The sequence below is a fragment of the Carettochelys insculpta genome, chromosome 32 (genome assembly GCF_033958435.1).
Source record: "Carettochelys insculpta isolate YL-2023 chromosome 32, ASM3395843v1, whole genome shotgun sequence".
NCBI classification, from domain to species: domain Eukaryota; kingdom Metazoa; phylum Chordata; order Testudines; family Carettochelyidae; genus Carettochelys; species Carettochelys insculpta.
The window spans coordinates 2,984,809-3,009,790 of NC_134168.1; the positions used below are offsets into that span (position 1 = coordinate 2,984,809).

Below are 24,982 nucleotides of genomic sequence, written 5' to 3' on the forward strand. Positions count from 1 at the left end.
GAGAATGTGCACCACCAGCAGAAACAAAAAACCTAGCTGTGGGTGCCCTGTTCATTAGCTGGGCAGCACTGGAGTCTCTCCTGAGCGCTCCTACAAGCACTCAGCTTGTATGGAACACTCCACCCAAATCTCCTGCGAAGGGCGGCACCTGCTTCAGACAGAGCTCAGCAGGTCAGGGCCTGGCCCTGCTGTCTAGATGAAGCCTGGCTCCCCAGCACTGCCAGAACACAAAGAACAGGAGGAGACGAGCATCCCAGCCAGTGTTGCTTAATTCTTTCTGTCTATGCATGGAATAAACGTTCTGCGCAGAGAGGTGTGTGCAGCTGCACAGCACCAGTAGAAATATGTGCTGTGGGCCTTCTACTAGCCCACCGGGAGGCACCCGAATCTCTCCAAGGCACAACTGGCAGGAACCATGGCCCCTGTCCCCACTGACTGAACAGACCCAGCATCTGGAAAAAGGTGAACTTACAAAAAACATTTTATTGTTTGAATTCTCCAAAGTTGAAAATCCAAGAGCTACCGACTATGAAAAAAAAGGAACCTCCCCACCCGCATCTCCCCAAGGCCTCCCTCCCCAGCGAGCAGCAGGGCAGGGGACAGGGGTCCAGGGAAAGGGGACACATGATAACTCCCCCAGACTAAAGCATCTCTCCTGCCAGAGGCTTGACTTGGCAACCAAGGAAACAGATAAATACAGAACAGAGCCAGGCGAGGAAAAAAACAAGAAGCTGCATCCCCCATGCAGCCTGCTCCCTGCAGGGCTGGGTCATTCCCACCTCAGGGAGGCAGCAGTAGGGATGGACACGGCCCACCTGGGTTGGCAGTCCCTGCCATACTCTGCACCTCCCCTCTGCTGTTGGGAAGGAGGGGTAAGTCCGTCGACGGTTGCTCCCTGTGGAAGAGAGCAGCAGCCCATGCCTGCGAGGTGCTGGGCAGATCTGGGGGCAACTGGGGAAGGATCCCCAGAAGGAGCGAAGGGGGCAGAGGAGCACATCACTGACACCAGCGTCCTTACTCCCAGATGCCTCTTCATCGGCAGTGCTCTTGGCCATGGTTACGGGCAGGCGGGGCCTGGAATTCTCACAGCTGATTGGTCCGTACAAATGGCCAGAAAAACTCAAGAAATAAAATGGGGAAAACTGAAAACAGGAAAAGACAAAAGTTTGTGGGTGGGGCATGGTGCCCCCTCACCCTTGGATTGGCTGTTGAGCAAGGTCTGGTGCCCCAGCGTCGGCCACTGGGGAGGGTCAGAGTTCACCATCTACTTCCTCTTCTTCTTGGGGGGGCCAGAGCTGCGGCCTGGACTGCGGCTGTGGGAGCTGCGACGGCTGGAGCTGTGGGCTGGGCCCTTCCTCTTCCTGCTCAGGCTGCGGCTCTGCTCCTCCTCTTCCTCGTAACGGCTCTCCCGGTCCGCTGGGGGAGCATGACCAGGGTCAGAGCATGGCTGGGGATAGGTACCTAGCCTCACCTCTGCCAGCTCTCCTGGACAATCGCAGGGGGCGCTGTCCCCTCCCACCACAATCGTGAGGGTTCACGGCAAACAGGGCACTGCCAGTGATGGATACAGCCGTGGCCCTGGTGAGCATTTCAGGACGTGTCTCAATAGATGGCACTCACCTTTCCTGGCCTCCTCCTCCAGCTCATCCCAGTCCTTCCCGCTCTCTTCCTCGCTGCCCATGGACTCCTTGGAATAGTCTGCAAACGGAGACTGGAGCTCAGAGAATGGCTCAACTGTGCAGCCCCACCCCAGCCATCTGTCCAAAGGCAGGGCCATCACCTCTCTGGCATGAGGGGCTCAGCCCAGCTCACCCTCAGAATGGGAACCCAGGTTGGGAGGGGCAATCGGGCAGCAGGGAGGCAAGCAGCGCGTGCAGGGTATGGGAGGGATGCCAGAAGGTGAAGGTGACTCCTATTCCCAGCAGTCGGTGCTCTTCCAGGTGTCCCTCTCCCGCAGGGTCAGGCCCTCCCGGACCAGAACTTGTTGCCACAAACCCTCCACCCTCCAGCTGAAGCTGTGGGCCCCCCGCTCACCCGATTCTTCAGCCTCTGAGGAGTAATCTTCATCGCTGTCCTCCTCCTCTTCCTCATACTCATCCTCTGAGGGGTTAAAGGTCTCATCCTCGATCTCTGACTCAGACTCACCAACCTCGGCATCGCTGCCCTGTGGAAAGACACCAATCAGGGATCAGGGTTCCTAAGCTCTAACACAGCTCTGGGATGGGGCTGGGTTCTCTCCCCAGCTCTGTCTGATTGACTGGGTGAGTGTCACTGATTCCCACAGGGCACGCAGCGCAGAAAGAAGTGGGAGTAAGATCAGAATCATGAATGCTCATTAGGCTCACATACTGGTGTCCCCAGGAAATCAAGAGGATTTTCCCCAACCACCAATCCTTTGCAGGGGCCCCTCCTCTGTGGGAGATGCCCTTCCTCCCCTGCAGGAAGTCTCCCTGGCACAGATATTCCAGACGAGTCAGTGCCCTCCCCCAAGTACCTCTCCCTCAGGCTCCAGGAACGACCAGCCCCCCTGCTCGAAGAAGCCCTCTGGGTCATCCACAATTGTCTTCATGATTTTGGTCCAGTTGAGGGACTGCACCCCCTCTGTATACTTCAGGTCACAAGAGCTGGCAGGGGAAAGGAGACAGAAGGATTGGGTCCCAGTGCCCCAGGGGACTGGCACCAGGGGACTGTTATCAGGAAGTAAACATAAAAATGGCCATACAGGTCAGACCAAAGGCCCATCTAGCCCAGTATCCTGTCCACCAACAGAGGCCAATGCCAGATGCTTCAGAGGGTATGAACAGGCAATCATCAAGTGACCTATCCCCACGTCAACCATTCCCAGCCCTGATCCACCATCCGTGGCCATGCTGACTAATAGCCACAGGTGAACCAGTCCTCCATGAATTTTTCTTTTTTTGAACCCTCTTAAATCCTCGTCTTTGCAATGCTCTCTGGCAGAGTTCCAAAGGTTGACTGCATTGTGTGAAGAAATACTTCCTTTTGTTTGTTTTAAACCTGCTACCTATTAATGTCATTTGGTGATCCCTAGTTTTTGTGGTAAATGAGCAACTTTTCCTTATTTATTTCCTTGACCCCAGTCATGATTTTACAGACCCCTCTCATATCTCCACTTAGTCTGCTCTTTTCTAAGCCAAGAAGTCCCAGGACACATCTTCAGTACAGAGAAGATTCACCCTGCCGTGGTCGATCTTCCATAATTCGATTTAGCATGCCTGGTAGGGACGCGCTAAGCGGAACTTACAGGGTGCCTGCATCCACATTGGTAGTTCTTCCTCCCTTGGGAGTAAGGGAAGTTGACAGGCGTGCACGCTCCTGTCAATGTCCCTTACCGGGGATCGCAGGAAAGCCCAAATTACGGTATGTTGACTCTAGCTATGAAACTCACGTAGCTAGAATTGTGTACCTTTCTTTCTTCAATCTTTGACCGTCCCCCAGACCTACCCCCAGACTTACTAATCATTTCTCTTACGGCAGCTGTTCCAAATCCCTAATAATTTGCCTTGCCCTTTTCTGAACTTCATGAAAATCCACAATTTAAAATAAAGGCAGACTGATTTAAATGGGGCTGGTTTCATCTCAAATTATACAAGGGTGACTAAAAGCAATGCCATTTAAAATTTAATTTCAAATTATGACAACTTCTGTTAGGCCCAAATTTCCTATAAATCTGTATTTGCACGGTTGATCAGTAAATGTTCCCTGTCAACTTTCATTAAAAGTAAAATCACTGCACTGGTGGAACTCACTGTCCAAGCACCTGGAACTGGAATTTGCTGAAAGCCCAACAAGCTGGTAATAGCAGTAGCCTCTTCTGCAGGTGTTGAGAAAGTACTTTTTTAGTTTCAGTGTATTCAGCTACTTCCATTCAAAAACCAGCTCCCTTAAAGTTAAAAACCCAACAGGGAATTGAAAAAGCTTCCTTTGCTTAATTGGCTTGAAATGCAAAATGTAGTTTGATTAACTGTGATACACATTTTTCATATGTACTCAGCATGCATTAGCAGCTTGTTAAACCAATGCAAAAGTATTTTAAAATTGAATTTCTACCCAAACAGCTTGAAACAAGCCAGAAATTACAAAAAAAGAAAAAACATCAAGATAGGGATCATTTCCTAACAGGATAAAAATGTAAAATTGAGAATCGAAGTATTAATTACTGCCATTGCTTAAATAACTGTATAGCTACAGCTAACATGTCCTCCTGGTTAGCAAACACACCCTAAATATCATGTAACCACTAGGCTAAGCTGCAAATCCACTTGTTGAAATGGTTACCAGATAGTATTTTCTTGAGGGTAACCCCAACAAAAGTACAAATGCAAAACATGATTAAAACTGGAGATTTAAATCAACCTCCCCCACAAGCATCCCAGAGTAGACACAACCCTGGAATGTGTGGGGCACCTAGCAAGAGAGGGGTGGGGCATCACTCACTTGAGCAACCCCTCAATGGGGACCCCTGCTCCCCAGTTGATGGCATTGGTGTGTACAGGGAAGGGGACGGGAAGGATGAAGGATCCAGAGGGTGAGGGTGTCACTCACTTGAGCCACTCCTTGATGGGGTCGAGGGAGGCCACAGGGATGGCGTTGATCATGGTCACTTTCCTGCTGTAGTCCTTGTAGACGATGACCATGTCAAAGTTCTTGAGGTGGAACTGGACCCGCTCAAAGTGGATCAGCTCCACCTCATCCAGCGTCACCACGAACGGGGGCTGCGGGGCAGAGAGGAATCAGGCCCTGGATGGAGACCCCCACCAGAGGGGCCAGCAATCAGCCAGGACAGAGCGGCAGCTCCAATCCCCCCTGCTCCACAGTGCCCAGTGCTTGCTCCGAGCTGTGCCCACCGCCACATGGACCCCCAAGACACAGGCCGGGGCCTGGCCACAGGGGAAACAAAAAGGCCTGCAACACTCACCCACTCGGTGCAATTCACCAGGGCGCTGCTGGTTGGCTGGAGCAGGCAGGTACTTCTGTAGGGGGCACCATTGAACCTGCAGGGCAGGCAAGTCTGTGAGAACCACCCCCCAGCTCTCCAGGCAGACCTCCCTTTCAGCACCTGGGGTGGGGCGGGGGAGGGTGGGGGACTGGGCCCCATGCTGGGCATCTTGCGGCAGACTGTCCAGGGGGCCCGGGGGCCCAGATGGGTGCCCTCCCTGTGCTCCTGTCCCCTCCCCTCCACTGGATCCCAGAAGGGAACCCCCCATACCTCCCTGCTCCATTCACCTCTGAAGGTCCTGGAAGGGGGAATGCTCTCTGCATGCCCCCACTCTCCCCTCCACCGGGGTCCTGGAAGGGCACCTTCCACATGTCCTTCTTCTTCCCTCCCACTGCTTGCTCCACACACTTCTAAATGTCCTGGAAGGGCATCCTGATGACCAAGCTCTCACCCTTACCCCAGGTCCCGGAAGGGCACCTCAAACTCCAGCTCCTCCTTGGTCAGAGCCTCCACCTTCTCGATGAAATTCTTGAACGCTGTTTTCAGCTTATGTCTCATCTCGCGCTCCATCTGCATGGGGCCCAGGGACATCAGTCTGTCTGAAGCCCCCGCCCTGAGAGGGGCACAGTGCCTGGCTTCTAGAACAACTCCCCTGCCCCACATGCTGAGTGGAGCACAGGGATATATATCAGCCTGTTTCTGAGGGTCTCTCTGCTTTGAGCAGGGCATAGGGATGTCAGCCTGGCTCCCAGGGACTGCCCACAACACACATACACTGGGTGGGGCCACAGGGACATCTGCCCAGCTTCCAGGAACCCCCAGCCCAGCCCAGCCCTTCCCTCCCCTCCCTGCCCCCATCTGAGCAAGGCACAGGGACATCAGTGAGGATGGACATCAGCCCAGCCACTAGGGACCTCTCAGCTGTCTCCCCAGGGGACACAGAGAGGAGCCATGCTCCTGGGGAGAGCAGCCCCGTAACACAACCCCTGGAGGCTCCTCAGTGCAGCTCCCACACTGGTGGTTGCCCCCACTCACCTGCTCAGCATAGAGATCATCGCGGTCATGCATGTGCTGGTGCTTGCCCAGGTCTGTTGTGATTTCCCCCACTTCGGTGTAGAACTGCACGTCTGTGTGCCGCTTCTTCCCAAACATGATGGCATTCTGGCAGGGGGAGAGGCTGCTGTGTCATACATCCCCCTCCTGCCCTGCCCCACAAGAGACACCACCCCAGAGCAGGGCAAAGCCTTTGGGCCAGAAGTGCTATAAAGGCCACTTCCCCTCTGTGGGGCCAGAGAAGGCTGGGGGCTGGCGGGGGCCAAAAGCACTCCCTGCAGCAGAGCCAGAGCAGGCTCGTGCGCGCGCGCAGGGGGCTCAGGTCCTACCTTGAGATGGAAGTGCAGCACAATGATCATCTCGCCGTCACAGGGCTGGAAGAGCGCGTGCTTGATGTTGTTGTACAGAATGTCAACCTTGTCTCCACGCACAGAGGTGAAGCGGAAACCTGGCCAGGAGACAGAACGTGAGAGGGGCCCCAAGGCAGAGCTCTCCCTGGGCGCAGGCTGAGGAAGGGGCCCCTACCATTAACATGGGCCTCCAGTGAGCCCTGCATCCTTTTCTGGGCGATGTTGGGCCGGATGTACAGGTCCTTGAGCTTGGGGTTGCTGCGGTTCAGGTTAATGATGAGCGAATCTTGCTTGACAATACCCTGGAGAGACAGGCAGTGAGACCCCGTTCAGCAGAGCCCAGAGGGGCTGTTGGAATCTCTGCCTGACACCGGGATACAAGCCTGTCTGCCCAGGCCCCCTATACCCTCAGCTCACCTCCTTCTCCTTTTCCTCTGCCTCACGCGTCTTGTAGCGCTTCTGCACCTCCTTGATAATGCGGAAAGCATTCTGCAGGTTGAGGGCTGGCACTGTCTGCTCTCCAGGTGTCTTCATGTTGGAGGCCCGGTATGTGCTGCGGGAGGCGTAGGCAGCAGTTATGGGCATGACAGCACATAGCTCCTCCCTGACAGAGTCCCCCCAGGGACACTCGGGCACCCAGCCCCTCTCCCACCAACAGCAGGTGGCCGACTGCTGAGAAAGGGGCCCTGGACACACATCACATTCAGACTGTGCCAGAGCCAGAAGGCCCTGAGAACCAGCCCTGCCCGCTAAGGCTGCGTGGCAGGGGCCAGCCACGTCTCTGACAAAGGCAGTTCGGAGCAGAAGTTCTGCCTTGACAACACAGCCCTCCTGGGCTAGCCTGGCAGCTCAGTAAGATCACCCATGCACAGCAGAATGGAATGCAGGGGGAGCTCACTGGGGTAGCAGAAATTGCTGCAGAGAGAGGGCAAGTGCAGGAGACGGCTCATGCCTCCTTGACAAAGGCATCCTGGGGCATGTGGGGGGCACTTGACAAAGGCGCCCTCGGTGAGGTGGGTGCAGCTCCAGGGGAGGTGGGGGGCACTCGACAAAGGCGCCCTCGGGGAGGTGGGGGGCACTCACATCTCCTTGACGAAGGTGGCTTCAGGGTTGGGGAAGATGTTCCCCTCATTGCGCCCCAGGGCGCTGCCCGGACAGTAAAAGTTGATGCGCAGGTAGGTGTAGTCGCCCTCCACTGACATGCTGATGTTCTGCAACCAAGGTGGGGGTGTCAGGCTGCACACTCTGCATATGCTTGGAGACTTCCTCTGGCCCCTGAAACCCTGACTCTTCCCGCTAAGCCCCCCCTCCTCCCCACCCCTGAAACTGCCCTGCCACTTCCAAACCCCACACTCCAGGGACCCCCCACCTGGCTCGTGCCACACTCCAGGGACCTCACCACCTGCCAGTCCCACCTCCGCTCACACCACACCCATTTGCCAGCCCTGCCCCCAACACCGCACTCCCCAGAGACCCTGGAGGACCCCCCCCCCCGACTTTCCTTCCAGACAACGACCCGACACCCCGAAGTCAGTTGGTTGCGCCCCGCCTGCCCCATGCTGGGCACGGCCCACCCTATACCTTAATGGTTGCGATGTGGAAGGGCGTGGCGATGCCAAAGACGGGCATGATGACCGTCTCGTACTTCTTGTCAATGTAGATCTTCATCTCCCGGATGTGCGGCTCCTTGGGCATCAAGGCTGCGTTCTTGTAGGAGATGTTTGACTTGCGGGCTCTGGCCGACGAGACACGTGACACAGCTCAGCCCCGGGGTCCCCAGCTACTCAGTGGGCACACACAGCCTCCTCCAGAACATCCCTCCCATAGCCCGTTCCCATTGAACGCCCTGACACAGCCCGACCCAGTGCAAAGAGCAGTGCCCCAGGCCGGCTCCACGATCTCTACTTTCCTGCCAGAGCCTCCTGATTTGATTCTGCATCTACAACCCTTGCCCCCGCCGCCCCGTTTCCACCCCCACTCACTGACAAATCCCCCGGACCCTTCCCGCTCACTTCTGGATCTGCTCCCCCGGGTTCCCCCTCCCCTCCCCCTTCTGGGCCTGCTCCCCCCGGGTTCCCCCTCCCCTCCCCTCCCCCTTCTGGACCTGCTCCCCCCGCGTTCCCCCTCCCCTCCCCCTTCTGGACCTGCTCCCCCTCCCCTCCCCCTTCTGGACCTGCTCCCCCGGGTTCCCCCTCCCTTCCCCCTGGGTTCCGCCTTCTCACTTCTGGATCTGCTGCTCGCCCTTCTGCTCTGTCAGCCGCCTCTTGGCCTCCTCATTGAGCTGCATGGCCAGCTCCTTCTGGTGGGCTCGACGCTTCTCCTCTGCAGTTAGCTCATTCTAGGAGCAGGGAGAAAGACAAGGATGTGGGTGAGGCCCAGGCCCAGCCCCAACCCCCGCCGTGTCCCTGAGCCAGGCTCACAGTCCCAGCCCCTCTGCAGCCCAATCAGCTCTCCCAGGCAGAAGGGGCATCATACCCGTGTCCGCTCTGTAAGTAGGGCTGCTGCCCGGGAGCTGCGCCCCAGCAGGTCTTCTGCCTCGTTTTTCTCCTCCTCTTCCTCCTCCTCATCTTCGTTCTGCGGGAGATGGACAGGATGCTCAGAGTTAGACTGTGCTACGGTCCATGACTCCCTGCCTGCTCCCACCCTGAAACTCCCATCTCACCTTCTGCCCACCCCCTCACCCTCTGCCCCCTGAACCACTACAGCAGGGTGCTAGGAGCCACACGGCGTCAGAGCAGCTCAGAAGAGTTCCTCCTGCCTTTGACCCAACAGACACATCTCTGCAGCACTTTGCACCCCGGTGTCCAACGCTCCCCCAGCACTTCAGGGCCCTCCCAACAGCCTGCACCTGCAGCTTGGGAACCCCCAGGCACTGCTCTGCTCGTGAGTCTGCCCTCTCCCCAACTCCCTGCTCCAGAAGCACCATGGCCCCACACCACAGCCTCACCTTGAGAAAGATGCCAACGTTCTTCACCTTCTTCTTAACAGAAGTGAGGAGGGTGGCCGGGCCATCCTGGGACAGCAGAGTCAGGAATGGGAGTGGGTGGCAGCCATAAACCCACGTGGGGATAGAGATGCAGAAAATAGCTACTCTGTACATATCCAGCAAAGCACAACACCCCCATAACCCACTGGTCCCACACAGCAAGGTGCTGCCCTCCAACTCCCACCTCCCACCCCCAGCATGGCGACCCCCAAATAACCTGCCGGCCCCGCACCACACCCCCAGCATGACACACCCCCCAATAACGTGCTGGCCCCACCCCACACCCCCAAATAACCTGCCAGCCCTGCCCCATGCCCCCAGCATGGTGCCCCTGCCAATAATCTGCTGGCCCTGTCCCACACCCCCAGCATGGAGCCCCCCCAATAACCTGCCAGCCCCACCCCAAACAACCTGCCAGTCCCACCCCACACCCAAAGCACTGCACACCCCCAGTAACCTGCCGGCCCCGCCCCTCACCCCCAGCATGGTATCCCCGCCAATAATCTGCCAGCCCCACCCACACCCCCATATAACCTGGCAGCCCTGCCCCACGCCCCCATCGTGGTGTCCCCGCCAATAATCTGCCGGGCCCACCCCATGCTCCCAGCATGGTGCCCTGGCATAACCTGCCAGCCCCACCCACACCCCCCAATAACCTGCTGGCCCCCGCCCCACGCCCCCAGCATGGCGCCCCCACAAAAACCTGCCAGCCCTGCCCCCTGCACCCACCTCATCTACCAGCACCGTGTCCCCAATGAACAGGGCGTATGTTCGCTCCTCAGGTTTCTTCCCCTCCTTGTTGGTGAGGTCCGAGAAACCCACATTGATGCTGAAAACCATCCCTATCCCACAGATGAAAAAGTGGGTGAGACAGTGCAGGGAGACAGGCCAGCTGGGATAGTGTAACGGGGCTCAAGGACGTCAACAGCCAATAGCCAGTGTGCGTACACCAGAAACAGGGTGCCCCAACCTGGGCATGGGGCACAGTGACGGCGTGAGCAGAAGGGATTTGATGTGGGGCAAGGGAGGGAGGGTCTGTCCCCCCACGTGAGCTGGTCCTGGCTCCGGGGGCGGGGGTGTGTGTGCAGAGGGGTCTGGCCCCACACGTGAGCTGGTCCTGGCTCTTGGGGTGGGATAGGGGGGTGCAGAGGGGTCTGTCCCCACACAGGAAATGGTCCTGGCTTTCGGGTAGGTGTGGGGTGAGACAGGGCTCTCACCTTTCTTGAGCCGGTGCTGGTTCTTGCTGTTGATGACAAGGGAGCCCTCCCTGAATTCAATGCCCATGGCAAACCTGGGAAAAATGCAGGGAGCAGTGGCGTTACCCACAGCCATCAGGCCCGGTGAGTGCCCTGCCCTACACCCGACTGGGCGGGGAGGCAGGCAGTATCACCTCAGCCATGCTGAGCTGCGAGGCCTGGGGTGCACAGGGGCTGAACCCAAAGCAGGTCTCTCCCCGACAGACCCCGTGGGCCCAGCTAGCAGGCTGCCCAGGGTGTGGGAGGCATATGGGCCCATGGGGTGGATGCCGGGTCCCAGGGGCATGGCTCCTTACCCCAGGTTCTTGGTGATCTTGTTCAGCAGCTCTGGCTTCTGCTTCTTCACCACGTCCATGACGGCTGCATAGACCTCGCACAGCTTCACGCCTGAGGGAGTCGCAGCATGAGCACCAGCTGGGGCGGCAGCCGGCCCCTGCCCCTCCCTCCCACATGAGCCATGGCAGCCCCTTGCCCTTCCCTGTCCCCCCACAGCAGGACACTGCCTTGGCCCCTCCAGACAGCAGGACCCCAGCCTTCTCTCTGCTCACCGTGCCGCAGCTCCTTGAGCAGCTCCTCCTGCAGCTGCAGCAGGAAGGTGTAGTTCTCCTGCACCTCCTGGGGCGGGTCCACCATGAGTGTGCGCACCAGGTTGGAGCAGTAGGATTTGTAGCGGATGCCCATGGCGCAGGTGATGGCCCCAAAGTGCATGTGGTTTTTGTCGCTGGGGGACAGGCAGAGTGAGGTGGATGTCAGGGAGGCTGGACCCAGGGCAGTGGGCCATGCCTGCCCACAGAAGACAGATGGAGCCATGGCACCCAGCAGTGCCAGCTCCCTGGCTGCTCTCTGCAGACAGCTCCCTTTCAGCCAATCCACCTCCAGAACTGGGAGGTGGCAAGGGAAGGCCAGGCCTGGCCCTAGGCTGCCCGTCTGGCAAAAACGGCAGGGGGTGACTGAGGCTGGGGTGGAAGGGAGGGCTAGGAGCCCTGCAGCACTCACCTGACCACGCTGAACTTGAGGTTGTAGTTGCCCCCGCTCTGGATGATGGGGGGGTAGCACATCTCCACTGTGGAGGGATCAGCCCCAGACAGATATTTCTTCTCCTCGATGGCCTTCTCCACCGACTCTGCCAGCTTGCTGTGCCGCACTTTCTGCCAGGCACGCAGCGGGTAGAGGAGATTTTGAGAGCAGGGACGGCCAGATGACATGCAGCATTTGCCAGCATGCCAGGCTCAGAAGCACCTCAGCTCTCAGCCATGGCTTGCCCCCTCCCAGTTCCAACCTCCCATGGCTGAGGCTTCCATCCTGGGGCCTCCCCACCCCCTCACCTCGTCAGCATCAACAATCTCCATCACCCGCTCTTTGAAGAATTTGTTGAAGACCTCAGAAGTGACGGCAGCTGCTTTGCGCATCAGGTTAAGCTCCCCATCCTCCTTCACTGCAATAGTGTAGGCCACAACTGCGCTGATATCCACCTGTTCCAGCAACAGGGAGCAGGTGAGAGCTCCCCCAAACCCTGCCATGCTGTTAGGCCCCCCAACACTGCTATTCACCTGTGACGTGTGGGGGTGCTTGTGGGGGGTGGGCGGAGCTCCCCAAAGCCCAGCCATGGTACCAGGCCCCCCAACACTGCTATTCACCTGTGACGCGTGGGGGTGCTTGTGCGGGGTGGGCAGAGCTCCCCAAAGCCCAGCCATGGTACCAGGCCCCCCAACACTGCTATTCACCTGTGACGCGTGGGGGTGCTTGTGGCGGGTGGGCGGAGCTCCCCAAAGCCCAGCCATGGTACCAGGCCCACTCTGCATTGTGATGTGCTGGGGCAGGCTTGTCGGGGCAGGCAGAGTGTCCTGTCATGGCACTGGGCTGCTGTGCCGCTGCCTGTCTCTGATGCTCAGGGACAGGGGCTGCCACAGAGACAGGAAGTGAGAGGCCTGGGAGCGGCCCCCTTGCTCACCTTCTCAAAGCCCTCCTTGCTGAGGCAGTCATTCCAGCTCCTCATGAACTCCCCAGGGAATTTGTCCTTGCTGAAGACTCCGATCCGCTTCCCATTCTTGCTGCCCTTCAGTGCCTCGATCATCTTCTCAAAGTTCCCCTTGTTGCTCTCATTCTGCAGGGGCAGGGACGGGGCAGAGTTAGCCCCCTGAGACTGCTGGGGGTTGGGAGGGACTGTGGGAAGTGGCAGGTGCAGAGCCCAGATTTGCTGCCCCTAGTGTTCACTCTGCCGTCCCGACTGCACTGGCTTCGCCAGTTCTCCCTCCAGCCCAGCCCAGCCCTCCGCACGCAGCTTCCAGCTTCCCCAACTTCCCTGGGATCAACCCGCCCATGACCTTCACGGGACAGAGCCAGCTCCCTCACTCCTCCCCAGCCTGAAGTCAGTCTTCTGTCTCAAACGTCCTCCCAGCCTGCTAGAGGTGCCTCACAGTGCACAGGCCCAGAGATGTACCCCACATGCACCACCCCCAGCCGCCCCTCACTCGGCAGTGCCCAGCACACTTGCCTTCTCCCGCACGAGCAGCGTGATGGCTGGCACACCATTGGCGTTCTCACTGCCCTTGCTGTTGGCGATCTGCTTCAGGAACTCCACCTTCTTCTTGCTAGCCATGAACAGGATCTTGTCTTCACAGAAAACCATGATGGTGTCGGTGAGCTCGTAGCCAAAAAGCCACGTCTGCGAAGAGCATAGGCATGAGGGGAAGGCACTGCCCCTCCTCCTTGCGGCACCCCAAGCAGAATCCCAGCTCCCCCCCCGGCCTCCCTGCTCCCCAGTGCTTTCCTGGCTCCTGGCAACAGCAGGCCCTCCCCCTGCTGACTGACCTGCAGAGCTGTGGATTTGGCATAGACAATTTCCTCATCCACCCCCACCGAGACCACGATGGCGTCAACGTTGGCATATTCCTCCTCTCCCTTCTGTAAGGGAAGCAGACAGTAGTGAGGGCAGAGGTCTCTCCTGCCAGCTATCTCAGACAGGCTTATCCGACCATGCCAGGCCCTCACAGACCAGCTGCCGCGGAGGGGCAGAACAGGTCCCAGTGCTGTGACAAGCACCAGCAGGGCCCTGTGTCTCAGAAACTGTGGAGCGGAAACCGAAGGGGACAGGCAGTGAGCAAGACAGGAGAAGGGTTCAGCAGAAAGGAACGGGAAAGAGAACAATAGCTGGCTATAAAATCGAAGAGAGAGGGTGCTTTAGCTCAAGGGATTTAGGGACCCAGCATCCAAAACAATGGATGCTGGATGTCTCTGAAAAGCCCAGCTTTCAGCCACCTTCTCTCACAGAGCAGACCTGACCTAAGCCGTCTGAAGCAACTGGACAGCTCCCTCGCATCCAAGTGAGGGGAACTGGGCATCCAAATCCCTAGGCATGCTAGAAAAGCTGTTTGTGTCTGCACAGCAGGCCCCTGCCATGGCCCCACTAGGCACTGCCTTGGTGGAAGCACCCCTAGCTTAACAGTAATTGGGGTTGTCCCAGCAGCATTCCGTTTCCCACCCCGAGCAGAATGAGGAGGGGATGTGCCACACATCACTTTCACGCAGTGCACAGACCAGCGTTCCTATGGAGAGGGTGGACATGGGGTTCTGAGTATGGGAGAGTGCTTAGTGCTGGGGCAGAGGATTGGGGTGAAAGGGCTCCAGTGGAGGATGCGAGGGTGGGGGCACAGGAGGGGAAAACAAGTGCTGGGCTGGGGGTCTGGGGCCAGAAAGGAGGGCTTTGGGGTGCAGGAGGGTGCTCAGGGGCTTGCGGGGGTCACAGGCTGGGGCTTGGGGGTGGGGCCTCTTTCCCCCAGCTGCGGCTGCTCCCTGCTGGGGCTAGCAGGGGCCCCCAGCCTATGATCTCTCTCCTTGGTGCAGGCCTGAGCCTGTGTGCAGAGCTTCATGGGAAGCTGCACAGCTGAGGGGAAACCTCAATCCTAACTCCCAGGGTGTTCTTTCAGGTGACAAGAGTTGGGTTTCTGAAAGTTCTGGCCCTTGGCGTCAGGTGGGTTGCACCTGTCTAGGCTCCAGGTAGCAGAGTGCAGCCTGGGAACACCACACACGCTAACCAAACACCCAGAAACCAAATGCCCAAAAGCTACACAAACGACACCCAAGTTTTTTTTTTTTTTAAGACATCGTTTTAGTGCAGTGTTGAAATTTCGCACTATTCACGGCTGGCAAAAAGGCCCCAAAGGATCTTACTGCAACCAAGAGCCCCTAGGAATCCAAAGTAACAGACCAACGCTAACACCAAAGCCCTGTGAATTAAGGAGGGAGCTTTGAGGTGCCCAGAGCATTTACCTGGGCCCCATTCATATATCATCTGCACACATCTTAATCATATGTAGGTACAACCACACACTTACATGGGGCATGGCAAGGTCCCCATTGGACTGGTGAGAAACTGATGCATTGGGAGACAGATGGAATCTGTGCACAGCAAGGGGTTGAACTCATGTCCCTGGAATCCCTGTGCCAGGCCTTCCTTCCTGTGCACCCTTTGATCTTAACACAACTCTGGTGGCTGCCTCCACCTTCAGCTTTGTGCTTGGCCCACAGCATGGTGAGAGGCCTCTTCTGTGCAGCCCCTGGCATGGTGATGCCCCAGTTCTCTGGGGCGTGGGGCTGCTCCATTTGCAACAAACAACAAGCAGTGGGGCAGACGGGGAAGTGGAGATCAGAGCTGGGCACTTCTCCACTAGCAACAAAGGTATTGTACTGGGTGGGAAAAGACAAACCCCACTGCCTTGGTTGCTCAGCAGGCCCCTCCCTGCTCTCAGAGCTTGAATCCCCCTGCCACAGGCAGCAATGGGGGTCAATCCTAGGCCACAAATCCTCCCCGACAGAGAGAGGGATGTGCTGCTCCCAGGCTGGAGGCAGCAAGACAAAATTAGGTGACAGCTGTTTGTGACAGGGGAAGGCAGGAAACAGGCCCCCTCCCTGCAGATATGGGAGGTGAGGGCCAGGGACCAGTCCTAGCAGCTGGTGGAGGTGGCCACTCCACCTCTGAGAAAGAACTGGGAGGTTCTCCTGAACTGAGCTATGTATTTAAGAGACGTGGGGGGAGGTGCAGCTGTCTGTGAGTGTGGGGAGCATGAGCAGGGGCTTGTCTGAACGAGTTGGGGGGCTGGTGTCTGTGAGGCGTTGGGGGTGTGCATGTCAGAGTCCGTCGGGGGCAGGCACTGGAAGGAAGGGATGGGGTAGGGCTGGTGCCAGGAGAGATGTGTGTGTGGGAGTGTATGCGGGGGCTCTGGTATCAGGAGGGATGTGTAGGGATGAGTGTGGTGGAGCGGGGTGGGGTGGTTGGTGCTGGAAGGGGTGTGAGAGGAGTACTGGTGTCAGAGGGACCGGTGCTGGAAGAGGTGAGGCGGGGGTGTTGTGGTCAGGAGGGCGCTGGCGCTGGAAGAGGTGTGGGGGAACGCTGGGCTCAGGGACGGGGGCTGGTGCTGCAAGAGATGTGGGGGGAGTGTTGTGGTCAGGAGGGGACTGGCGCTGGAAGGGATGCATGTGTGGGTGCGGGGGTTGGTGCTGGGAGGGGTGTTGGGGTTGGTGGGGCTGGTTCTGGAAGGGGTTGTGGCTGAGGGTGGTTGGGGGGGTGATACTAGGGTCAGGACAAGTGTGTGTAGGCAGGGAAGTGTTGGGATGGGGGTGCCTGATGCTAGGAAGGATGTGCGGCTGAAGGAAGGGTTGGGGCAGGGGGCTGCTGCTGGGAGGGGTGCATGCGTGGGGGGGTGTTGGGGCTGCTGCTAAGAGGCATGTTTAGGCGGGGGAGGGGGCCTGATACTGGTGTCATAACAGGGGTGGGGGTTGTTGGGGAGGTGTTGCAGGGCTGATTCTGGTAGGTGTGAGGGTGTTGGGGGGCTGACACCAGTGCCAGGACATGCGGGGGAGATTGTTGCGGGGGACGGGGGGGAGAAGTGTTTAAGTCTGCAGGGGCTGATACCAGTGCCAGGACACGTGGGGGGGGAGGAGTGTGTAAGGGCTGATACTGGTGCGAGAACACACAGGGGGGTTGTTGCAGAGAGATGCTGTGAAGGGTGTGTAGGTGGGGGGGGGGGGGCCCTGATACCAGTGCCAGGACATGAGAAGGGGTTGTTGCAGGACAGGGTGCTGGGAGAGGTGTTGGGGGGTTGATACTGGTGCCAGCACATGCGGCGGGGGGGGGCAGTGGGGTGTGTGTGTAGGGGCTCTGATACTGGTGCCAGGATGTATGTAGGGGTTGTTGCAGAGAATGCTAGGAGGGATGTTGGGGGGCTGGTACCGGTGCCAGGACATGCGGGGAGGTCTGGGAGTGGTGTGTAAATGTTGAGGGGGGGCTGATACCAGTGCCAGAACATGTGAGGGGGGAGGGCCATCGCGGCAGAGGGCTGACACCGGTGCCAGGACAGGCGGCGGGGATGTTGTTGCGGGGGGGCGCCTGATACTGGTGCCAGGACAGGTGGGAGACAGGGACTGATACCGGTACCAGGACAGGCTGGTGGGGGGAGGGGGGACTGATACCGGTACCAGGATGGGGGAGCTGATACCGGTACCACGACAGGCGGGGCAGGGAGACTGATACCGGTACCACGACAGGTGGGGCGGGGGGGGGGGCTGATACCGGTACCACGACAGGTGGGGCGGCGGGGGGGGGGGGGCTGATACCGGTACCACGACAGGTGGGGCGGCGGGGGGGGGGGGGCTGATACCGGTACCAGGACAGGCGGGGCAGGGGAGCTGATACCGGTACCACGACAGGCGGGGCGGGGGGGGGGGGGGGCTGATACCGGTACCAGGACAGACCGGTGGGGAGGGGGGGGGCTGATACCGGTACCAGGACAGACCGGTGGGGAGGGGGGGGGCTGATACCGGTACCAGGACAGACCGGTGGGGGGGGGGGCTGATACCGGTACCAGGACAGACCGGTGGGGAGGGGGGGGCTGATACCGGTACCAGGACAGACCGGTGGGGGGGGGGGGGGCTGATACCGGTACCAGGACAGGCTGGGGGGGGGGGGGGCTGATACCGGTACCAGGACAGACCGGTGGGGGGGGGCGCTGATACCGGTACCAGGACAGACCGGTGGGGGGGGGCGCGCTGATACCGGTACCAGGACAGACCGGTGGGGGGGGGGGGCTGATACCGGTACCAGGACAGACCGGTGGGGGGGGGGGGGCTGATACCGGTACCAGGACAGGCTGGGGGGGGGGGGGGCTGATACCGGTACCAGGACAGACCGGTGGGGGGGGGCGCGCTGATACCGGTACCAGGACAGACCGGTGGGGGGGGGCGCGCTGATACCGGTACCAGGACAGACCGGTGGGGGGGGGGCTGATACCGGTACCAGGACAGACCGGTGGGGGGTGTGTTGCGGAAGGGGGCTGATACCGGTGCCAGCACAGACCGGTGGGGGGGGGGCGCTGATACCGGTACCAGCACAGACCGGTGGGGGGGGGCTGATACCGGTACCAGGACAGGCTGGGGGCGGGGGCTGATACCGGTACCAGGACAGACCGGTGGGGGGGGGGCGCTGATACCGGTACCAGGACAGACCGGTGGGGGGCGGGGGCTGATACCGGTACCAGGACAGGCTGGGGGCGGGGGCTGATACCGGTACCAGGACAGACCGGTGGGGGGGGGGGCTGATACCGGTACCAGGACAGACCGGTGGGGGGGGGGGCGCTGATACCGGTACCAGGACAGACCGGTGGGGGGGGGGGCTGATACCGGTACCACGACAGGCGGGGGGTGTGTTGCGGAAGGGGGCTGATACCGGTGCCAGCGAAGGGGTGTGAGCGAAGAGAGGTTACGGAGGGGGGATCCGTGCGAGGCCGGTGCCAGCAGGGGCGAGACCGCGACCGCGTCCGCGGGGGCGGGGCGGGCCTGGAGGGCGTCCAGCGGGGCGGGGGGGGGCCTGGGCGTTTCCCGGGCGGGGGCGGGGGCGGGGGCTCCCGCTCTCACACACCTGCCAGTTGCCATAGAGACGCTTGACGCGGCGGAAGTAGGCCTCGCGGTCCAGGCTCAGCGCCATGGAGACTCCCGCTCGTCCCGTCCCCGCGCGCCAGGCCCCGCCGCGGCCCCTCGCCCCGGAAGCACCATGCGACGCCCCGCCCCGCCCCCCACTTCCGCTTCCGGGCCAGCAGCGCGGGCGCGTTTCACACCCCCACCGCGCCCCTTTTCGCGGGCTTTTGCCCCTCCCGCCACTGCCCGGCCCCGAGACACGCCCCGCGCGCATGGGCGGCCGCGCCACGGCACACTGACAGTAACGTGTACGAGCGCGCGCCGTCACGTGCCCTCCTTTGCAGAGCGCCCCACGGGCCGGGGCGGCGTCCGCAGTTGCAGCCCTCCGAGCCAGCGCGGGGCGGGGACCAGGCCGGGGTGGAGGCCGCTGCTGCGGCCGGGACGCAGCCCGGGGGGAGTGTGGGCGCGTGCATGAGTGTGCGCGTGTACACATGGCTACAGCCTAGGGGTGCTCGCGTGCAGTGTGCACCCAGCTACAGCCTAGGGGTGCGCGCGTATACACAGCTACAGCCGGGGGGTGCGTGTGTGCAGCGTGCACAGCTACAGCTGAGGGATGCGTGTTTGCAGCGTGAACAGCCACAGCCTGGGGGTGTGCGTGTGCACACAGCTACAGCCGGGGGGTGCGCATGGGCACACACAGCGATAGCTGGGGGGTGCGTGTGTACAGCATGCATACCTACAGCCTGGGGGTGCACGTGTGCACACAGCTACAGCCTGGGGGTGCGTGGGTGCAGCGTGCACAGCTGCAGCCCGGGGGGTGCGTGGGTGCACAGCTACAACCTGGGGGAGTGTGCTTGCACACAGCTATAGCGGGGGGTGCACGCGTGCAGCGTGTACAGCTACAGCCAAGGAGGTGTGCGCGTGCCCACAGCTACAGCCAAGGGGTGCGTGCGTGCAGCGTGCACAGCCACAGCCTGGGGGGGTTTGTATGTGCACACAGCTACAGCTGAGGGGTGCGTGCGTGCAGCGTGCGCACACAGCTACAGCCAGGGGGTGGGTGCATGCGTGCAGTGTGCACAGCTACAGCCTGGGGTGCGTGTGTGCACAGCAACAGCCGGGGGGGGTGCGCGCGTGCAGCATGCACACCGCTACAGCCTGGGGGTGCGTGCATGTGTGCAGAGCTACTGCCCATGGATGTGCATGTGTGTGCAGCTACACGGGGGTGTGTGGAAACACACCTACAGCCTCTGTGTGTTTGTGTGTGTGCATGCGCACGCAGCTACACTGTGGTGTGGGTGCATGTGTGCATGCCGGGTACAGCTCTAGGGCAGGGTGGGTGCATGTGCAGGGTACAGCTACAGTGGAGGTGGGTGCATGTGTGCAAACAGCTACCAGTCTGGGTGTGCGCGTGTGTGTGCGCATGTTTATGCACAGCTAAAGTGTGTGGGGTGTATACAGCATACAGCCTGGGAGGGGCATGCATGTTTGTGCACAGCTACAGCTGTGTGGGGGTGTATGTGTGCACAGGGTACAGCTACAGGCTGGGGTGGGTATGTGTGTGCATGCAGCCAGTGTGGATGGTGTATGCGCGCGCACAGGAGTACAGCCCTATGTGGATGTGTGTGCGCAGATACAGCTCAGTGGGTGCACAGGAGCTAGGAGCAGGAGGCCCATCTCACCCTCTGCCATACTCATGACAGCTGGGTCTTTGCAGCCAGAAGGCAGAGGCCTGCGGCACCTCGGAAGGCAGCAGCTAACCCCCCGCCCCCTGTGAGCTGGCCAGGCCTCCACGGGCCCTGAGGCATTGCAGCTCCTGGGCCCGAAACTATGAGGAACAAGGTAGAGGCTTGTCCCTGCACCACCAGGCACAGCTGGGGCCCACACTAGCCCTGCACTACCATACACCTCTCCACCCCACACGCAGGTTTCCCTGGAATGCAAGAAGACTACAGGAAAATTTGTTTTTGGGTTTTCTTTTTTTTTTTTTTATTAGAAAAAATCCAACTACAGGGAGCACTAACCCAGCCTGCCCCCACCCCCCACCCCTGTTCCAGGCCCCTGGCAGCCCCCACAGGGTCCCAGGCCCAGCACGCCAGCCCCTCCCCACCCATGCCATTTACACAAGACATATTACATATTTATATAAATATAGCTTCCCCTACAAGACAGCATTGGGCCCTGCACCACTGAGCAGAGGGGCTGACAGTCTAAGGCAGGAGCAAGGACTGCCCCCCAGCAGGTAATGCTGCAGGCTGGGAGGTCACCAGCTGGGGCCTCCTGCCGGTGGGTGTGGTTTTACTGGCCAAGCCCACATCATCATCTCCTCTGCCCTAGGACAGGGTCTGAAATCCACTCCCGCATCCCAGGTGAGGGCAGAGGATCCCCATTCTGTACCCTGACTCCCAGCGGGGGAAAAGGATTGTTTGATGGATGCTGGGGGCCCACAACTGGGTCACTCCAGCCCACCCCCCACCCCCCACACAGCCAGAGAGTTCCAGTACCCCGCTTCTGTCCATTCAGCTCAGTCACCTCCCTCGTTAGCACCATCGCTGGAGTCAGAGTTGGCCGGCATCATGGGGTCATCCAGCAGGGAAAAGTCCCGTTCTGAACTGGCATAGCCCTGAGACAAGTCATCCATCTCATCGTCATCTTCCTCCTCCTCCTCCTCCTCCTCCTCAGGCTGCAGATGCCCTTGGGAGCCCAGGTGCAGGGGTGGCCCTGCGGTGTAGCTACCACGGCCCAACCCTGGATGCAGCAGGGAGCCAGAGGAGGCGACTGTAGAGAAGGGCATGTAGGGCAGGGAAGAGCCAGGGGCTGGACCAGCTTGGAAGGGGCTGTGCAGGGACAGGGGCCCTGGAGCCCCCAGCTGGCTCCGCCCAGCCCCACCTATCAGGGATACCATCTTGGCCAGATCCACACCAGCCCGGCGGCTCCCCTCAGACTCTAATGGACTGGGCAGGAGCCGGCTCACCGTAGGGTCAGGCACGTAGCCCTGGGCAGGAAGAGGAGAGAGGGGAGGAATTAGCACGCTGAGCCCGGTTCCCCCACCACTCCAATACCCAGTACCGTTAAGGGGCCAGTCTGGGTGCGAGAGAAGGGCACACAGCACAGGGGACACAGGGTGTGTGTGGTGACGCGGGTAAAGGTTACAGAGAGATCCCCTGCACATGGCGGGGGGAGCAGGCTGCATGGCCGGTCTGAAAGGGGAGGTGGTAGGGGAGGCAGGTCAGCGGGAGGGACCAGGCAAACCCCATCTGATTTGGGCAGGGAAGGGGTTATGCACCACACCTCTCACCTTCTTGCTGTTGTGGGAGCTGCTGGCCACTGAGTCCCGCTCCAGCCCCGGCAGGCAGCTCAGCTCCACTGCGCCTGGTTTTTTACACCGGTGCCACTTGTGCTGCTTGCGACGATCTTCCATGTACTGCGGGTCGCAGTGACACCGGGCCAGAGAAAGTGACACTTGGTTATTTGGCTCTGGCTCTGCTTCCCTCGGGGGGAGACACCTACTCAGGGCCCCAGTTCCTCGCCTCTACCCAACAGCAGCCCCATGGCCCTTGGGTGCAGCGGCTCTCAGAGCCCCTCCCTGCTGGAGCCTGGTCTCACTTAACATTCCTGGACCATGTGTTCGGGGAGTAGCGGTGTCCTGGGGGAGAAAAGCAGGGCTGCAAGGTGGGAGGGGGCAGTTCTACAAGGTCACATGGGGGAGAATGTGCGGGGGGCAGGGAATGGTCACTCAAGCTTGTGGCTCGCCCCCTTTGGGCCTGGTACAGGGGAGCAGGAGTCCAGGGTGAAGAGGCAGAAAGACAAGAAGCTGGGGGGTGAGGGCTCTCCAGCAGAGCATTGACAGAAGGGAAAGCGGGGACCCACTCACAGCCAGAAAACGAGGATCAATGGCAAAGTCAGGGTGCGCCTGCAGCCAGGCTTCCAGGTCAGCACGGCGTGGGGCTGCCTCTCCCACCAGCAGCGTCCCGTTCATCTTGTGCACCACTGGGATACGTGCCTCCAGGTCGATTTCAGGGCCCCGCAGCCCCTCCAGGCACTGCAGCTCCAGCTGGGACAGACAGACTCCCGTCAGGAGAGAGCACCCCCTGAGCGAGGACACCCCCAGCCTGCCCAGGCACTGCAGCTCCAGCTGGGACAGACAGACTCCCGTCAGGAGAGAACCTCCCCATTCCAGGACAGCACCCTACAGCCATCCCATCTCCCCATCACCCAGAGTCTGCAGCTCCAGCTGGGGCAGAGACCCCTGGGAGAGAGCCTCCCCACCAGCCAGGATAACCCCCCTCCCAGCACCACAGGCTCTGCAGCCCCCTCTGGACCCAGAAGCCCCACCCACTCACTCACTCACCTCCACCAGCTTCTTGCTGGTCGTCTTGGGGCCTGGCGGCCGCTCGTGCAAAGCACCATTAGGGACCAGCTTGTGCTTCTGGAACGTCAGCTTGATGCCCTCCTCCTGTGGCAGAGGCAGGGTCAGCCTGAGCTGGGAAAGGAGCAACCACCACCCCTCAGCCCCACAGGGGACCAGGTGCCTCAGGTCTCCACGAGAAGCGAGATTTAACTCATTCCTCCCTGGAGCAGAGCCACGTGCACTGCCAGGGGAGGTCGGTATTAGCATGGCAAGTCATCACAGGCACCTGCCCCCAGACAGCCCCTCCCCTCCTCTTCCCCCCAACTTACGTCCTTAATCTGCACAGTGAACTCCTTCTCTGCCGGGCTGTGGCGCAGACGGGTGTATGGGACTGGCACCTCCTCCTGGGGGCGGGTGTGGGGGGCAGGCGAGCTGACATAGTCCCTGGGCAGCCGGGAAGCAGCCTCCCCCTGCACCCCACAAGCCTCTTGGCTGCGCTGACCCGCGGGCCACTTGCCGGACAGCACAGCCTGGCACACCAGGTCGATGCGGTTAATGAGCACTCGGTCCTTGGGGGAAACAGGAGTTTGTCACAGCCACTCCCGTAACCATGGCAGCTACCCTCCCCACAACCAGCCACATAACCATGGGGCAACCTTCCAGCCCCACCCAAGCCACAGCAACCACCTCATCACAACCAGCCAAGTAACCACGGCAACCCCCCCACGAACAACAGCAACCACGCAACCATGGCAACCTCCAATCCCCCCCACAGAGCCACAGCAACCACCCCATCAAAACTGACCATGTAAGCACAGCAACACCCCCAATGAGGTGGTTTGAATGCTCCAATCTGGGGGAAACAGGGGTGTCACTGTTACCACGGCAACCCTAGCCTTCCTAACTGTAGGAAGATGGAAAGCCTAAGCCCATACCACACAGGTTTGATGTGAGGCCTGAGGCCTAGCAACAGGGACAAAACATGTCCCAGAGCAAAGCTGGGCTGTGAGCAAGAGGCAGGCTTCTGCTCAGAGAACTTGGCACAGACAGGGCGGAGAGTACAGAACACTCACTGGTAATTGGTGCAGGTGAAGAACAATAAACGGTATGAGCTGAAATCACAAGGTCTCACCAGCTCATTAAAAGACGACCTTGATACCCACTCCTTCAGGTACAGAGCCAGGCTCAGAAAAGGGTGTAAATGACAGTGAGGGATGGGGATGATCTAACCAAGCCATGAGGTACAGGGTGATGGGGGGTATCTACGTAGCATCAAAAGGTGGTAACCTGACAACGTCAGCAGTGGGGTGTGCTTTGTTTGTACCTGTATATAACATGATGTCTTGGGGGTGGGGGGGACGACCATCTTCGTCTGACCTAGGGGGCAGTGGGATTCCCACTGGCTGTGTCAGTCCTTTGCTACAGGTACATGTGTACAGTGTATCAGTACAGTGTACTACACTTGACAATAATCTGTACCTTGCTTGGCAACAAACCGGGGCTGGGCACCTTCCATCCTTACCCGGTCTGTGGTTTTTGGGAAGACTCGGCTGTGGTTATGGGCCTGCTTCATTCAACACACACACACACGCGCACTCACTTACACACACTTGCTGCCTTCTGGTTATCGTCACTGACAGGGCCGAAGACCTGGGAGGACACCACGGCAGTAAATCCACCACACTGCACTCAGCAGAGCCCCCGCAAGAAGTACCTTGGGCCACTCATGGGCACGCTGTCGTTCCTGCAGCAGCAGCTCTGGGGCGGTGGGCTGGGGAAAGTCACCCTCCTGGGAGGTGGGCAGGGACAGTAGGGACTCGTCCTCCTCCTCGGACAGCTTTCCCCCACAGGGCGTGGTGCCTAGGGGCCGGGTGAGAGTGGGCTGGTGAGACAGACCCATGCACCACATGCCTGGGGTGCAGACACATAACCACGCCCCCCCAGGCAGCTCCCCCCATGGGCACCAGGCCTGTGGAGTGGACAATTGGGGGATTTTTTTCACCTTGTTACATTGCAGGTGAGTCCTACTGTCCTACAGTAACCCCGGATGTGTGCGCCTTGGTTTCCATGAGCCCACAGACAGGCCTGCCTCCCTCAGGCCAGGGCACTTCCCCGTGCTCC

At 60.0% G+C, this 24,982-nt stretch overlaps 2 protein-coding genes and 1 non-coding gene across 4 annotated transcripts in view; all 3 read right to left on the reverse strand.

Annotated features, from left to right (window-relative positions):
* Positions 1–463: 463 nt before the first annotated feature.
* On the reverse strand, positions 464–18,636 carry SUPT16H (SPT16 homolog, facilitates chromatin remodeling subunit). Its single transcript, XM_074982260.1, has 26 exons — positions 18,518–18,636; positions 13,417–13,509; positions 13,100–13,270; positions 12,557–12,709; positions 11,931–12,077; positions 11,602–11,753; positions 11,154–11,326; positions 10,902–10,992; positions 10,567–10,640; positions 10,079–10,191; positions 9,311–9,376; positions 8,839–8,937; positions 8,586–8,701; positions 7,945–8,098; positions 7,447–7,574; positions 6,781–6,916; positions 6,539–6,665; positions 6,343–6,461; positions 5,996–6,121; positions 5,418–5,530; positions 4,940–5,015; positions 4,567–4,736; positions 2,495–2,624; positions 2,035–2,164; positions 1,621–1,698; positions 464–1,416 (listed from the first exon to the last, which is right to left on the reverse strand). The coding sequence occupies exons 1-26, from the start codon at positions 18,581–18,583 to the stop codon at positions 1,265–1,267; spliced, it is 3,153 nt and encodes a 1,050-aa protein (XP_074838361.1). The 5' UTR covers positions 18,584–18,636; the 3' UTR covers positions 464–1,264.
* Positions 18,637–20,581: 1,945 nt separating this feature from the next.
* The window catches only part of CHD8 (chromodomain helicase DNA binding protein 8), a 40,291-nt gene continuing 35,890 nt past the window's right edge, over positions 20,582–24,982 (reverse strand). For both annotated transcript variants that reach the window (XM_074982249.1, XM_074982252.1), the window contains exons 33-38: positions 24,576–24,721; positions 23,191–23,430; positions 22,862–22,966; positions 22,385–22,564; positions 21,809–21,934; positions 20,582–21,505 (exon numbers count right to left, since the gene is read on the reverse strand). In XM_074982249.1, coding sequence (XP_074838350.1) covers positions 21,035–21,505; positions 21,809–21,934; positions 22,385–22,564; positions 22,862–22,966; positions 23,191–23,430; positions 24,576–24,721 — 1,268 coding nt within the window. In that variant the 3' untranslated portion in view covers positions 20,582–21,034. The remainder of the gene's footprint in view (positions 21,506–21,808; positions 21,935–22,384; positions 22,565–22,861; positions 22,967–23,190; positions 23,431–24,575; positions 24,722–24,982) is intronic.
* On the reverse strand, positions 23,039–23,146 carry LOC142005119 (small nucleolar RNA U6-53/MBII-28). Its single transcript, XR_012643075.1, has one exon. It is a non-coding gene; the product is annotated as a small nucleolar RNA U6-53/MBII-28 (small nucleolar RNA).

Bases quoted from the DNA above. Each gene is read 5' to 3' on its own strand.
- SUPT16H (XM_074982260.1), bottom strand. From the start codon at position 18,583: ATGGCGCTGAGCCTGGACCGCGAGGCCTACTTCCGCCGCGTCAAGCGT. The intron at 6,917-7,446 runs GTGAGTGCCCCC...CGCCTCCCGCAG, and splicing joins GCCACCTTCGTCAAGGAGAT to CACATACCGGGCCTCCAACA. The intron at 2,625-4,566 runs GTGAGTGACACC...TTCCCCTGCCAG, and splicing joins CCCATCAAGGAGTGGCTCAA to CTCTTGTGACCTGAAGTATA.